A 13,750-nucleotide genomic window follows, 5' to 3' on the forward strand; every position below is an offset into this window, starting at 1 on the left:
TAACTATCCTCAAAGTAAAATGTAAGGTTGAAATTTATCAACCATCTTGTTGGCTTTATTCTGTGCCAATTTGCTTGTAATTTAGCACTTAGTAACCTTGTATTTAGGTGGGATTCATGTAAGAGTAGTGTGTCAAGAGAGTGTGAAGAAAAGCTCAAGTTTGTGCAAAGATGCAGAGTTTCACGGTTAGGACTCGCGGCTGACTTGCGACTGGCAAAGCCGCCAATTGCAGGCACGTGAGAAGCACACAGGGAAGCTGAAGGTTCACGCTAGCTGTCGCACTATAGGACAAAAGTCCCAAACTGGTTAGGCCGTTACCTCGCGACTTGAACTCGCGACTTGGACAAGCCGCGAGGTCAAGCCACCAACCAGCCCTGTTTGGCAAAAACTGTCTCTTCGTATTCCAAACACACACCACTATATATAGACCCTTATACCCACTAAATTGAGAGAGCTTCCAAAGAGAATTTTTAAGAGAAACTCTAGAGAAAAACAAGATTGATTCATCCACAATTTTTACCTTAGAATCTCTACAAATTCCTCTACTCTCTTCCTCTCTATTGTCATACCCTTGAGAGGTTCTTTGCCAAATCTTTATCTCACCATACCCACGTCTATGAGAAGGTTTATTTGGTGCTTTTGGAAAGCAATTAGGAAGGAACTAATATACATTGGTTGATGCTATGGTCTTATAGTGGAATCTGGGAAGCTAAAGAAGAAATAGGTTCGATATAACCTCGTTAAAGTAAGAAACTTTGAGGGCTTAGGTACTTGGGTAGATTAGGTTTTGAGGGTCTTCTGTTGTTCATGTTTCCCAGCTACATTCTTTAGTGGATTATTTCACCGCTTAGAGGGCGGCGGAGAGGTTTTACGCCGAGGACTTCGGTTTCCTCTTCGATAACACATCGTGTATTGTCCGTGTGTTTTCATCTTCCTTCCTTTTATCTTTGCCTTATATTTATTGCTGTGGATGTGTTTATATTTGGCTTAGATTAGTTATCAATTCTGTAATTAGCTTATGTTCATGTTCCGCACATTAATTGTTTGATTATAAGCTTGAATTGATAATTGATAATTTGGGATCTAAACGTTAAAGGGTGTTTCATACCCATTTTGAACTTTCATAAAATAAATCCACTATAAGAGAATTGAAGTTTTTACAATTAGATTTAACCCTAAATCTATTGCTACCTCATGTAGTAATTTACTGACACGACCATGTGCAAGCTCCAAATCCACGAACTCCTTCTCTTCTCGGATTTATACCAACACAAGCCGCCTTGCTTGTGACTTTGAGATCCCACTCAAAGGTTTAGCAACACAAACTCTCCTATCTGTGACTCCAAAACCACCCTTGAAGGTTTAGATCATTAGCAATTGTTGATCTTGTAGCAGCAACTTCAGATCTACTGAAACTAATGATATGAGAATGATTTCCGGCAGTGACTCTGAAAGAGGAAGGCACAATATACCTTTTAAATCTCACAAGAGCACCTCCAAAGTATCTCAAAAGTCTTCAAAATGTGGCTAGGGTTTCCCTTTTATATGTGGAGAAGTTTAGATGAAACCCTAAACATTTTCGCGAGCTTAGGCCTGTTTAAAATTCTGCAGAAAAAAATGGACCTCCAATTTTCTATCGATCGAGCCTAATTCTTGATCATTCAAGCAAGGCAGAACCAAACTCCCTTTTTCTACAATCAGCTAGACTTAAACCTTGAAACAATCACTTTTAAGCATTGACCAAAATTTGGTCTAGACATGTTTTGTTCTCATTTTGCCACCACAATACAAATGTGATTTTAAATATTTAAATCTAAATCTTTAGAACCAAACAATATATATATATATATATGAGTGAAGCTTCCTCGCATGCATGGCTGCTGTCTTATGTACACTGATGCGGATGCATTGACCATTCGATAACGTTCGAAATAATGTGTAGGATTGATGAGTTTTAGATATAGCGTTTAATAATCTTCGATCAGGTGCAGAGAATCATTATGTTGAATGGGTCAAGAATCATCAAGATGGGCAATAGCAATTTCCCAAATTTTCTTATTGTCTGTTCTGGAAGAACCAAGCACAAGAAATATTTGTCCTTCTAAAACTCGCGTGGTGAGACTTCTACGCAACTCACGTAATGGAACGGGAATACCCCCAGGCAGATAATTAATGCACATGTACGTTAGCACTTTCGACTACTAACCAAAAAAAAAGTTGACCAATAATAAGGATTTACATTAAGTTATAATCGTGTTTGATTAACATTAAGTTATTTATTTGTCTTTTTTATTCTGTGTCAAGTGTCATTTTGATCAGTCTCATTTTTCTTATTTTGGAGAGAAAAAAAAAAAAAAGAAGTGGTAGACTTATTAGTACGAGGTATACAGTACTAATAATTAAAAAAAAAAAGGAGTATAGTCTATCCATAGATTCATATTTTGCTGCGGAAGGAGACAAAGTTTGACAATCTTGTTTTGTCCTGAAGAAAAACTAACACCCTTCCCAGCACGTGGCCTCATGCACGAGTTAATTTAATTTCACAGAAAGCACGAATTTATTTAATGTCATAGATAGCACGAGTTTGGCTCATGCACGAGTTAATTTAATTTCACAGAAAGCACGAATTTATTTAATGTCATAGATAGCACGAGTTTGGCCTCATGCACGTGGCCTCATGCACGAGTTAATTTAATTTCACAGAAAGCACGAATTTATTTAATGTCATAGATAGCACGAGTTTGGCCTCATGCACGAGTTTATTATGGCAAGAGTTTCCTGGCTGAACTTTGGGCCTTAAGGGATGGTCTGATCATGTGTCAAAACCTTCAAATCAATGCTCTAAAAATTGAGTTGGATGCTAAAATTATTGCTGAATTGATAACTAATTCTAACGCTGTAAATTCTGCTATGATGGCTAACTGCCGGCTTCTAATTTCCCAAGTTCGGCAAGTTAAAATAACGCATTGCTACCGGGAAACAAACCGCTGTGCTGATGGTCTTGCTAGAGTAGGAAACAAACAGCTTGATGCTGATATAATGTATTACAATACCCCCTCCCTGTTTGTGTGACTGTTATCTTTCGGATTTGTATGGTCAGTACCATGTTAGGCTATGTCCTAACTCTGATGTTGCTGCATTTCTTTTTTAGTTGAATGAATTTTCCTTTTAACCGAAAAAGGAAAAAAAAAATATAGAAAGCTTCATCCCTCATGCAGGCATGCATATATGGAGAAACTTCCTAGCACCAACTCCATTGCAATCCAAGAGCTACGTCATGTCATCATTCCAGGATTATATTTAGCACCTCCAAATCACATATTTAAACCTACTTTAAGTTACGAGGCAGTGATAATTGAAAGTTCACTACACCATCGAATCTTTCAATTTGTTTGTAATTTAGTACATTTATCCAATTTATTCTAATTATATTTTACTCCAAAAATTATAAACAGTTTTGAATACTACCTAATTTACTGTCTAAATGGGGAAAAATGTATTTGAAACCGTAGCTAATACAAAATCGTTTTCAATTAGCAATTGAATCAGAAGCAATCTAACTAAATAACCAATACTACTATTTTTATTTTATTTTTCATAATTCAATAGTTGTGAGAGGAAGGATTAAAACTTTGAATATCTTCATTGAAAACACTAAGAAATGCTAGCCAATTGAGCTATAAGACTCTTGGTAATACCACCTACTTTTATTGAATCAAGTAACGCTTTTTTCCTCTTTTTTTTTCTAATAAACAGATATGTAAATATGTGACGGGACTGACGAAGTTCAAGTACACACGGACGCTACCATCGACACGGACGAGTACAAACTCTGGCTAGGTTAGACGATCATATGCTTTACTGACGAATATATCCAAGACCATTCAATGTAGGGAATCAAACCCAAAACGGTTACAAAAACAACTGTACAATCCGTTGAAGGATAGTAATGGCACATTAAACAGCCCCAGACGTTACCAAAAGGAGCATAAAGACCTCCATAACTACACCAACGGCTAGAAGCCATAAGAACATATATAAGTCTCCCACCTTGCTAAAGAACAGGTACATACACACAGAAAATAGCACTAAGAGATTTTTCTAATTCTTTCCAACTACATTGTTCATTTCCTAGAAAGCTTCTTTTACTAACTTTGGCATCGGAGGCTTTGTAGTAGGCACCACACCAGTGTTCATTTTCAAAGGTGTGAAGAATCATCTCCGTCCGATGAACTGTACTGACGAGTTCACACTCATCAATATGTATTATACATGATTTAAAAAATAAATAAATATTTACGTATGGAAAACGTTTTCTCCCAAGATGACTTGGAGAAATTTTCACTGGCCTACATGTTGACTCATAAAACCATCTATGTACATTATTTTGATAGAGTCACAAAACTCATTAAATAAGTTAAGAAACTAAAAATATACATAAATGATCTTATCAATTGTCACATAGTAAGTTTGACAAAATTTCTTCTAGACCAGTTTGAAGGTAAAAATTTTCTTATATATACCTTGTCACCTAAATTAGATTACTCTAGTTCACTTATATAAACAAAAATAAGCATTGCCAAGTGTAGAACCAAAAAAAATTGCTCAAAAGGGACACATACACACGTATAAAAATGCATCTACAACATAAGTGAAAACTTTATATTTTGAGATTATCAATTTTCTCCTCTAAACTTTTTAGCATAATAAAGTTAAATTTCTAAATTTAATATAGAAATATTGAATTAAAATTAAACAATAACAAAGTTTTATTTCTATAATATGCTAATAATTATTTTATGAGATAATTTTTTACTTTTCTTAAATATCTAAACTGTTGATTATATTGTTTTCTTAACCTTTGATTATATTTGAATACAAGGGATATAAAATTTCCTTCTTTTCTTTCATGGAAGAGAGAGGGATAGCTCGTAATTAAGTACAAGGAAATTAATAATTTATTATTATAATTAGACTTTTCAAAGTAAAAAAAAAAAAAAAAAATTAAACTTATTTATTTTTGGAATAAGTAGACTTTTCAAAATTTTGGGTCATATCAATACGACTACCACCCTCCCCATCTTTTCCACCATGTGAATTATGGCATATAGAATATGTGCAATGTCCATTATCTCTGTTCAATTGAGACATATGCACGTTCAACATATTTAGCTGTTAGTCTAAAAGTTGTATTCAAATGGTTATATATATATATATATATATATTCTAATTACATGTTTCATTATACTTAAGGTTAAGTGTGCATCAAAACATTATACTTAAATGATAATTCTAATGACATATTTTTATCAAACTTTTTTTTTAAGAGAGTTTTAACTTATGGCGTCCGCTCCTGACAATAGCTCTATCATCCTAAGACATCAATTGATTTTTGGTATAGGCAGAAATTGAATTCCAGATCTCTTATATGTTTCATCAAACTAAAATATGCATAAAAAAAGTGTACTGTGCTGACTTTTCTAATCTATTTCATAAAGCTCACTCACCTACCTTTCTCTCCATTGCTTATAAATACCGTGGCCTCGAAGGCTTTCTACATCGCACTCAAAAAGTTTACAGAGAACAAATCCTGTCATACCATTCAAAACTTAGACTCCTACTTCAACATAGAAAAAATATGTCTATCCAAGTCTCAGGGGCTCCATCCCAAAATGCCAAATCAGAGGTTATTCGTCGGATAGCAAATTTCCATCCAAGCATTTGGGGTGACCGTTTCATCAACAATACTTCTGAGGACAAGGTAACAAGATTATTTGCTAGCCTAGTTTATGAAAATTACGTAGTAACATTTATTATATTTTTAGCATTTTTTGTTACAATATAATTATTTGTTCATGCAACTCATGGTGTAGGATATTCATTTCCGTAAAGTATGTGAAGTTGAAGAGCTGAAAGATGAGGTGAGAAATGAGCTTTTTGCCACAGGTCATCTTTCACAACAGCTGGGCTTAATTGATGCACTCCAGCGCCTCGGCGTCGCTTACCACTTTGAAAGAGAAATCCAAGAAGCTCTAGAACACATATACACGACTTTTAACGACAAAATTGATGTTGATGATCTCTACAAAGTTTCCCTCAGTTTTCGACTGCTACGCCAAGAAGGATTTAAGGTTTCATGTGGTAAGACCCGAGTATGATTAATTTCTTCATGTAATTGCAAGTTAAAGACTTTTTTTTTTTTTTAACAAGTTTGGTTTTTGCTAAATAGATGTTTTCAAAAAGTTCAAAGACAAAGATGGTCAATTCAAGGAAAGCATGACCAGTAACGTTGAAGGCATGCTAGCCTTCTACGAAGCTACACATCTGAGGATGCATGGAGAAGACATTCTTGATGAGGCCCTTGAGTTCACTACCACTCACCTTAAGTCCACAGCATCCCTTATAGGCAATCCATTGGCAGCACAAATAACTTGTGCCCTAAAGCAGCCCTTGCACAAGGGCATACCACGGCTAGAGGCTCGGCAATATATTTCTTTCTATGAACAAGATGCTTCACATAACAAAGTTTTGCTCAAGCTTTCAATATTAGATTTCAATCTAGTGCAGTCATTGCACAAAGAGGAACTTAGTTATATCACAAGGTAATTAGTTCTAAAACCATGATCCAAAAAGACAAAGTACGAATATTTTTGGAAATAATTAAGAGAATACTACAGATTTTACTATATAAACCTTGCAAAATAAAGTGTTACAAATAATAATAATAATAAATAGGTCAAATTACAATTTACCTACTTGTATTTTGGTTGAAATTTAAGTTACCTACCTATGGTTTAAAATTTGACACTTTATCCACTGAAGTTTGACCAAAATTTAAGTTGCTTACTTGTGGTTTGAAATCCCATGATGTAAGTGTTCCACTAGATTTTTTTTTTTTATTTGATCTTTTTTTTTTAATGTTTTTTGTGGTTTTAGAGGAAATAAATATAAAAGTGAAGCAAAATCATATATTTAGCCATGTTTTTAAAAAAAGTGGTTAAGAAAATTTAACTGAACTAACTTCAGGTGGATAAAGTGTCAAATTTCAAAGCACAGGTAAACAACTTAAATTTCGGACAAAACATAGGTGTGTGTGTAAGTTGTAATTTACCCAAAATATTAATTCAAAATTCATTTATTAGATTGTTGAAGTGGTTCATTAGTTTTTTCTAGTAAAATTGTAGCAACCCTAGCATTTTGCTATAAATATTTGGTTACTTACAATCAATTAATATTAGGGATAATTAAAATTTACCCACCTGTGGTTTGACCCAATTTCTATGTGCCTACCTGTGGTTCAAAGTTTGACACTTTACCCACCTGAGGTTACTGCCGTTTATGCTCCGTAACCCACCTCTGTTAAAAAAAAGGATAAACAAGTCTTTTTACGCCCATTTTATATCTCTCTCCTCCCAAAACAAGAAAAACAAAAAAAAAAACAAAGATTAAAATATGGTATTAGGCCCTCACCGTTCACAAACATGAAGAACACACACAAACATGAAGAACATGCTTCCAGAAAAATAATACAAATCAAATCAAGTAATACCATCAAACATAAATCTATCAAAATACAACCCCAAAATATAGCACAACATTTGATCCCAGGAACTTAAGAACAAATGAATTCAAACCCAAGAACTTAAGAACAAATGGATTCAAACCCAGACATATATTAGAAACCCCAATTTCAAATCCAGACTTCTCAAACCCAGAAAAATTAGATGGTAGAAAACGTGACCCGCGGTCAACCAAAGAGAAGAAATGAATCGAGTTGAGTCAGTTGTCCACAGTGGCAGATTGGTTTCAGTTGAAACTGGGAGCAACGGCGATGAAGAGAGATGCAGGAAAACTTGTCGGAGATCACGAAATCTCCACCTGGTCGAAGATCAAGAGATCTCCACCAATCTGGGCAGTGATTTGGATGGAGATGGGTTTTCACAGTCGGATCGAGTCAAGTTTGATTTTGGAGGAGACCCACCACTTGACCTGCCGTTGTTGAGTTTGGACACCCATCATCGACAGCCAATGTCGTCGGATCAGGTGTAGGCGTAGGTTGAGTCGGATCAGCCAATATCCTCTCTATCCTCTCCCCCAGCTTCGTCTTTCACCAGAGGCCATTGGATCTCATCGGCGACACGGGCGAGGACGGCGACGATGTCATCACGCTGGCGGAGATGGACGACTGTGAGATCGACGGGGATCTTGATGAGGACCTCTTCGATTATTTCCTGCAACGCCACGATCCGAGGGCTCACCTTCCTCCTCGCCTCCCTCACCATCGGATTAACTCCGGGCACAGAGTCCAGCTTCAGTAGCAGACCCATCAGCGCCTCGTTCATCCTCATCGTGGGTCTGAGTATGTAAAACTTTTGCTTCGTGGGTCTGAAGTTTTTGTTGTTGAAGTTTTCGTTTGCCTTGATCAATCAAAACAGAGCTTAAAGCATAAGAATCTAAATGATTATTTTCGTTATATGTTTGTTACGGTGGTATAATAATGGTGGTAATTAAAACTAGAGGGTGAGGCGGAGATTACAGCCTTGTTGGACAATTCGAGACTTGAATTCAGCTTCATAAAAATGTTCTTAAGCAATCCAAAACCCTAACTTTTTGATCTGTTTTGTGTTTTGATTTTGAAAGAAAACGTGTTAGAGTAACGGAGAGTGGAGAGGTGGGTTACGAAGGCCTAACGGTCAGAAGCACAGGTGGGCAAAGTGTCAAAATTTGAACCACGGGTAGGCACATAGAAATCGGGTCAAACTACAGGTGGGCAAATTGTAATTATCCCTTAATATTAATTGTTATATTCAAATTGTAGGTGGTGGAAAGATTTAGATTTTGCAACGAAGCTACCTTTTGCAAGAGATAGGATTGTCGAATGCTACTTTTGGATAGTCTCGGTCTACTTTGAGCCCCAATATTCACTTGCAAGAAAAATATTAACCAAAGTTATTTCCACGACATCTATTGTAGACGATATATATGATGCTTATGGCACACTTGAAGAGCTCGAACCCTTCACAGAAGCAATTGAGAGGTTCATAAATTGAATTAATTAATATATATGTTAAGACTATGATGTATAATGTCAATCTAACTTTTGTAATTGGTACATGATATTTTCAGGTGGGATATTAGCTGCATAGATCAACTTCCAGAGTACATGCAAATATGCTATCATGCACTCTTTGATGTATTCGAAGAAATTGAAAATGAGTTGGCCAAGAAAGAAAGATCATACCGTGTCAGCTATGCAAAAGATGCTGTAAGCGTCAAGCAACTTAACTTTTCATGTTTTTTTGTCTACTTTTTCATTCTACGTACTTATTTCATTCATGTTGTTTAAACCTTAGATGAAACGTTTGGTTCGGGCCTACTTTGATGAAGCCAAATGGTTATACCAAAATTACATCCCAACAATGGAGGAGTATATGCATGTTGGATTTCAAAGCTCTGGTTACCCTATGCTCATAGCTATCTCTTTCCTCGGCATGGGTGACATCGTTACAAAAGAGGCATTTGATTGGATCTTCAGCAATCCCAAGATTATTACAGCTTCATCAGTAATTGCCAGACTCATTGATGACATGAAGTCACATAAGGTATGCGATCAAAAAATCTTATCAAGTTTCACATGCTAGTGTGAGAGGTCTATTTCATATGTGTTTCCAACTTTCTACTTACCCTTTTGAAAAACTTTGTATGTAGTTTGAGCAAGAGAGAGGGCATGCTCCTTCAGCAGTCGAATGCTACATGAAGCAACATGGTGTCTCAGAGCAAGTAGTCCATGATGAATTCAACAGGCAAGTTGCAAATGCATGGAAGGACATTAATGAGGAGTGTATAAGACCTACTATTGTTCCCATGCCTCTACTTATGCGTGTTCTTAATCTTACACGAGTAGTAGATGTCATTTACAAGGAAGGGGATAGCTACACGCACGTTGGAAAAGAGATGAAAGATAATGTTGCATCAGTGCTTATAGACCCAATACCAATATAAATGGGGTGACAAAATAAGTATCTGCATAAAGAATAAAGGACTTGTCCATCAATAAATAAATAAATAAAATAAAGGACTTGAATAGGATCCAAGTCTGTTGATGTTCTAATATATATATGGCCCATTTATATTGAAAATAAAAGGAAAATCTTTGGTTTTTTTATTTTTTATTTTTTGGATAAACTGCTGGTTTCTTATTTAATAATGCAGCACTATGTTTATAATGATGATGGGATTTACTGTTGGTATATTTCTATGGGAGATTATAATTATTGTGCTATTCTAGTGGGGGTGGGTACGTAAAGTTTATCCTAATAATTATCAAGTTATTATCTTTTGCTTCCCTACACTATCGTTTATTATATACTATGAGGAAGCGAGGGTAATTGAGAGGTTAAGGAAGCTCTTTGTAAACACAATTAGCACTGTTTGGTATAATAGAACCTCTAGTGAAATAACAATAACTATACTTTATGAATAACCAACCCTTGTAAAGTTGCGTTTTTATTACAAAGAATCATTTTTTTTTCTTTTTATAAACAATTATTATTTAAAATTAAAAATAATTATTCCTTATTAAAAAAATCCTTAACTAATAGTTATTCTTTAATCTACGTAACAACTTCAACAAATAAAATTCAAATAATCCTTTTTAAATACTGTGCTGTAACATATCAAAAATTAAAAAAAAAAAAAAAAATTGCATACAACCATTATCCTCCTAGGTTTTGTTTATGCCATCAAGGCATCTACGAATGGAAACATCATCTTTTCTTTAGAATCATCAACGAATGGAACCTGATAATGAAAACCTTGATTTTTTTTTCCCCCGGGGCTTTGTCATTAACAATCTCTCTTTCTTCAACATTGAATTTTTTTCCCCTTTTTTCCTTGTGTTGTGTTTATGCCATACAGGTTACCTCATATACGTAGTCAAGAAAATCATGGTAATCTTGACTTTTATTTTTTGCTAAATATCACTGGATTGATTTTGTTTTTTACTTTATAGAAATTATATAGTAAACTATAAACCCATTTGTGGCTAGTTTTATTTTGACTTTATCACTTTATTATCTAACAACATGAAATACCCTCGATTAGACCTCTTTAAACCGTTATCCAAAAAAAAAAAAAAAAAACACTTTAAACCACCTCAAAACAAAATTAAAAAAAAAAATACATTAAAAAAAGATCAAAACTTTAGAGTTTTGTAAAAATCACACAAACTATATCTCTATGCTACCCCCTCTCTTGTCTCTCTTCAAATCTCATATATCTATAACTCATCTTCAAACACATCATGCTATAAAATTAGCTATTTATCAAGCTTGTATCAATCAACCACAACTCAAGACATCATGTGGAGAATGAGCTCAGTTAAAAAAAAAAAGAGCAATAGTAAACATAAACAACCAAGGACACACTTGAAAAAACCTTAATCCAAAGTCCAAACACAAGGAAAATCCAATATCAAATTTACCTCTAGAGCAAAAAATGCTAGAGAGAGCAATCAATATCTCCTTCCACACCATGCGGGGCCCACAACCAATCTCTGAACAGGGTTTGGTTGTAAGACTCACAGCTTCTTTTTCTGTTATGCTGAGACTGTTTCCTTTTCATTCTTTCAAGTTCAAGCTTTAGCAAGTAATGATGCTTGAACCAATGAGTGATCGTCTTCAATAGATGCATCTTTCTTTCTCTCTGTGTGTTACCTACCCAAATGGAAGTTCAATTTGTTACCCAAAGTCCTAATCTGGCAAGCATCAGCAATTACAGATTGGTTCTATCATAGGAGGATGAAAGACTGGAAATGTTGTTTGGAAAGTGGCAGTCGAAGGACTCTTCTGTTGGAGAGGAAACGGTGGTGGTAGAAGTGAGGAATAAGCTTGGTTAACAAAAACAACCATGAGAGAAGAAAACTCAAGAGAGAAGAAGAATGTGAAAGTGTCCAAATTTGCTGATCAAAAAGCGTGTTGGGGTACATGGTCAAAGCATATGTGTGTCGATTTCTTTTCCCGTGTTTAGAGCATTCACATCCTTTTTCTTCAAAGAACTTCATTTTACCATCTTAAAAATTACTTTATCTATTATACCATACTATTTTACAACACAACTAACATCCTAACTTTTATTTTCCTATTCAATCCATTAAAATAATATCTCTCTCATCTCCCCCATCACTCTTATTATCTTTTCCTCACTAACTCTCTCTTTCAACCACCCATCACCACCACATCTGCCACAAGAAACCCACCACCACCACCATGAAAAAAACCCACCCTACCACCGGGAACAAAACCCATAAAATCCACCACCATCTCCACCCACAAAACCCACAAAGCCACCTCTAAAAACCCACCAAACACTAGTCACAACCATGGTGAGAATCAAAGGACATAATCAAACCCAAATCAAAACCCTCCACCCCATATCCAGATGGACACCCACCAAACACTACGGCCAAAGCAAGAACCACCAAGAAGCCTCCACAACAACCACAAGAAACTAGCCACCATGCCACCACCAAACCTAGAAACCACACAACAACCAAACCCAGACACTGGTCATAACAACCATACCAAAAAAAAAAAAAAGAAACACACACTCTCGACATCAGTCTCTATGTTGATCTCTACACCGGTCTCCACATCGATCTCCACCGCGCTAATGTCCATGCCACCACACTGATCTCAACTGCGCCACCCGCCTCGCCACCACGCCAATCTTAGACACATGAGTGAGAACTGAGGCTACGCTGCTATAGAGAGAGAACTAGAGAAATGAGAGAGAGATAGACATAAGGGATACATAGAGACAAGGTGGGACTGAGGCTAGCTACAGAGAGGGAACTAGAGAAATGAGAGAGAGAAATGTGGGAGATAGCTAAAGAAGGAGAGAGAATAAATTAGTAAAAAATTTATACAAGCTTGCTACAGTACCATCTTACTTATAAGATGGTATTATAAGATGGTATTGTAGCAATATTGTATAAAAATTTATAATTAGAAGCCTGGATAAAACATGTATCTTGTGCTTTGATGGTAAAATATGCCAACATATGGCATATGGCAGTACAGGTACTAATGCTCTTATATGAGATTTGAAAGAGAGACCGACAAAAAGGATGAAAATTGGATATATAGTTTGTGTTCTAGATTTGTACAAAATCTTATATGATCTTCATTTATTTACCTTTTTTTTTAATGGTGAGAATTTGAGGGGTTACGCGGGAGTAAGAGCAACTAAAAGATCTATTTTAATATTTCACTTTACAATATACCCAATGTAAAATATTTTATTTTTTTTTACCACTTTATTTAAATATCATTTTTTTAATCTTTGTTTATTTTTCCTCTATATCTCTTTCTTTCTCTTCTTCTTTGTCTCTCTCTTATCTATAAATGCTTGGTTGGGATAATTTTGAAAAAGATGAAAAAATGAGAGTGGAAAATATGAGAGAAAATGGGTGAGATGGGAGGGGGTAGAGAAATGATAGGGCCCAACTGTTTTCTCTCCATGCCCACCAAAACTTGATCTCCCCAAATTAGGGAGAAAATGGAAGTGAAAATGAGAAACTATGATTTTGCAAAATTTTGCTTCGCCACCAACAAGCAAAGGGTTTTTTTTTTTTTTTTTTTTTTTTTTTTTTTTTTTTTTTTTTTTTTTTTTTTTTTTTTTTTTTTTTTTTTTTTTTTTTTTTTTTTTTTTTTTTTTTTTTTTTTTTTTTTTTTTTTTTTTTTTTTTTTTT

At 35.1% G+C, this 13,750-nt stretch overlaps 1 protein-coding gene across 1 annotated transcript; it reads left to right on the forward strand.

Annotated features, from left to right (window-relative positions):
• The first annotated feature begins 5,408 nt into the window (after nucleotides 1-5,408).
• On the forward strand, nucleotides 5,409-10,129 carry LOC111999375 (sesquiterpene synthase 2). The gene is made up of 7 exons (XM_065779918.1): nucleotides 5,409-5,761; nucleotides 5,874-6,141; nucleotides 6,230-6,602; nucleotides 8,819-9,037; nucleotides 9,127-9,265; nucleotides 9,354-9,602; nucleotides 9,709-10,129. Exons 1-7 carry the CDS (start codon nucleotides 5,429-5,431, stop codon nucleotides 10,000-10,002), a joined length of 1,875 nt encoding a protein of 624 aa, XP_065635990.1. The 5' UTR covers nucleotides 5,409-5,428; the 3' UTR covers nucleotides 10,003-10,129.
• Nucleotides 10,130-13,750: the final 3,621 nt, after the last annotated feature.

The sequence above is a fragment of the Quercus suber genome, unplaced genomic scaffold, assembly GCF_002906115.3.
Source record: "Quercus suber isolate HL8 unplaced genomic scaffold, Cork oak 2.0 scaffold_13, whole genome shotgun sequence".
In the NCBI taxonomy this organism is placed as follows: Eukaryota; Viridiplantae; Streptophyta; class Magnoliopsida; order Fagales; family Fagaceae; genus Quercus; species Quercus suber.

What these genes read in the sequence shown, in the direction of transcription:
- LOC111999375 (XM_065779918.1), top strand. Translation starts at nt 5,429, where the DNA reads ATGTTTCATCAAACTAAAATATGCATAAAAAAAGTGTACTGTGCTGAC. An exon ending in AGGATTTAAGGTTTCATGTG is followed by an intron (nt 6,142 to 6,229) that starts GTAAGACCCGAG and finishes TTTGCTAAATAG; the next exon opens with ATGTTTTCAAAAAGTTCAAA. An exon ending in GAACTTAGTTATATCACAAG is followed by an intron (nt 6,603 to 8,818) that starts GTAATTAGTTCT and finishes TTCAAATTGTAG; the next exon opens with GTGGTGGAAAGATTTAGATT.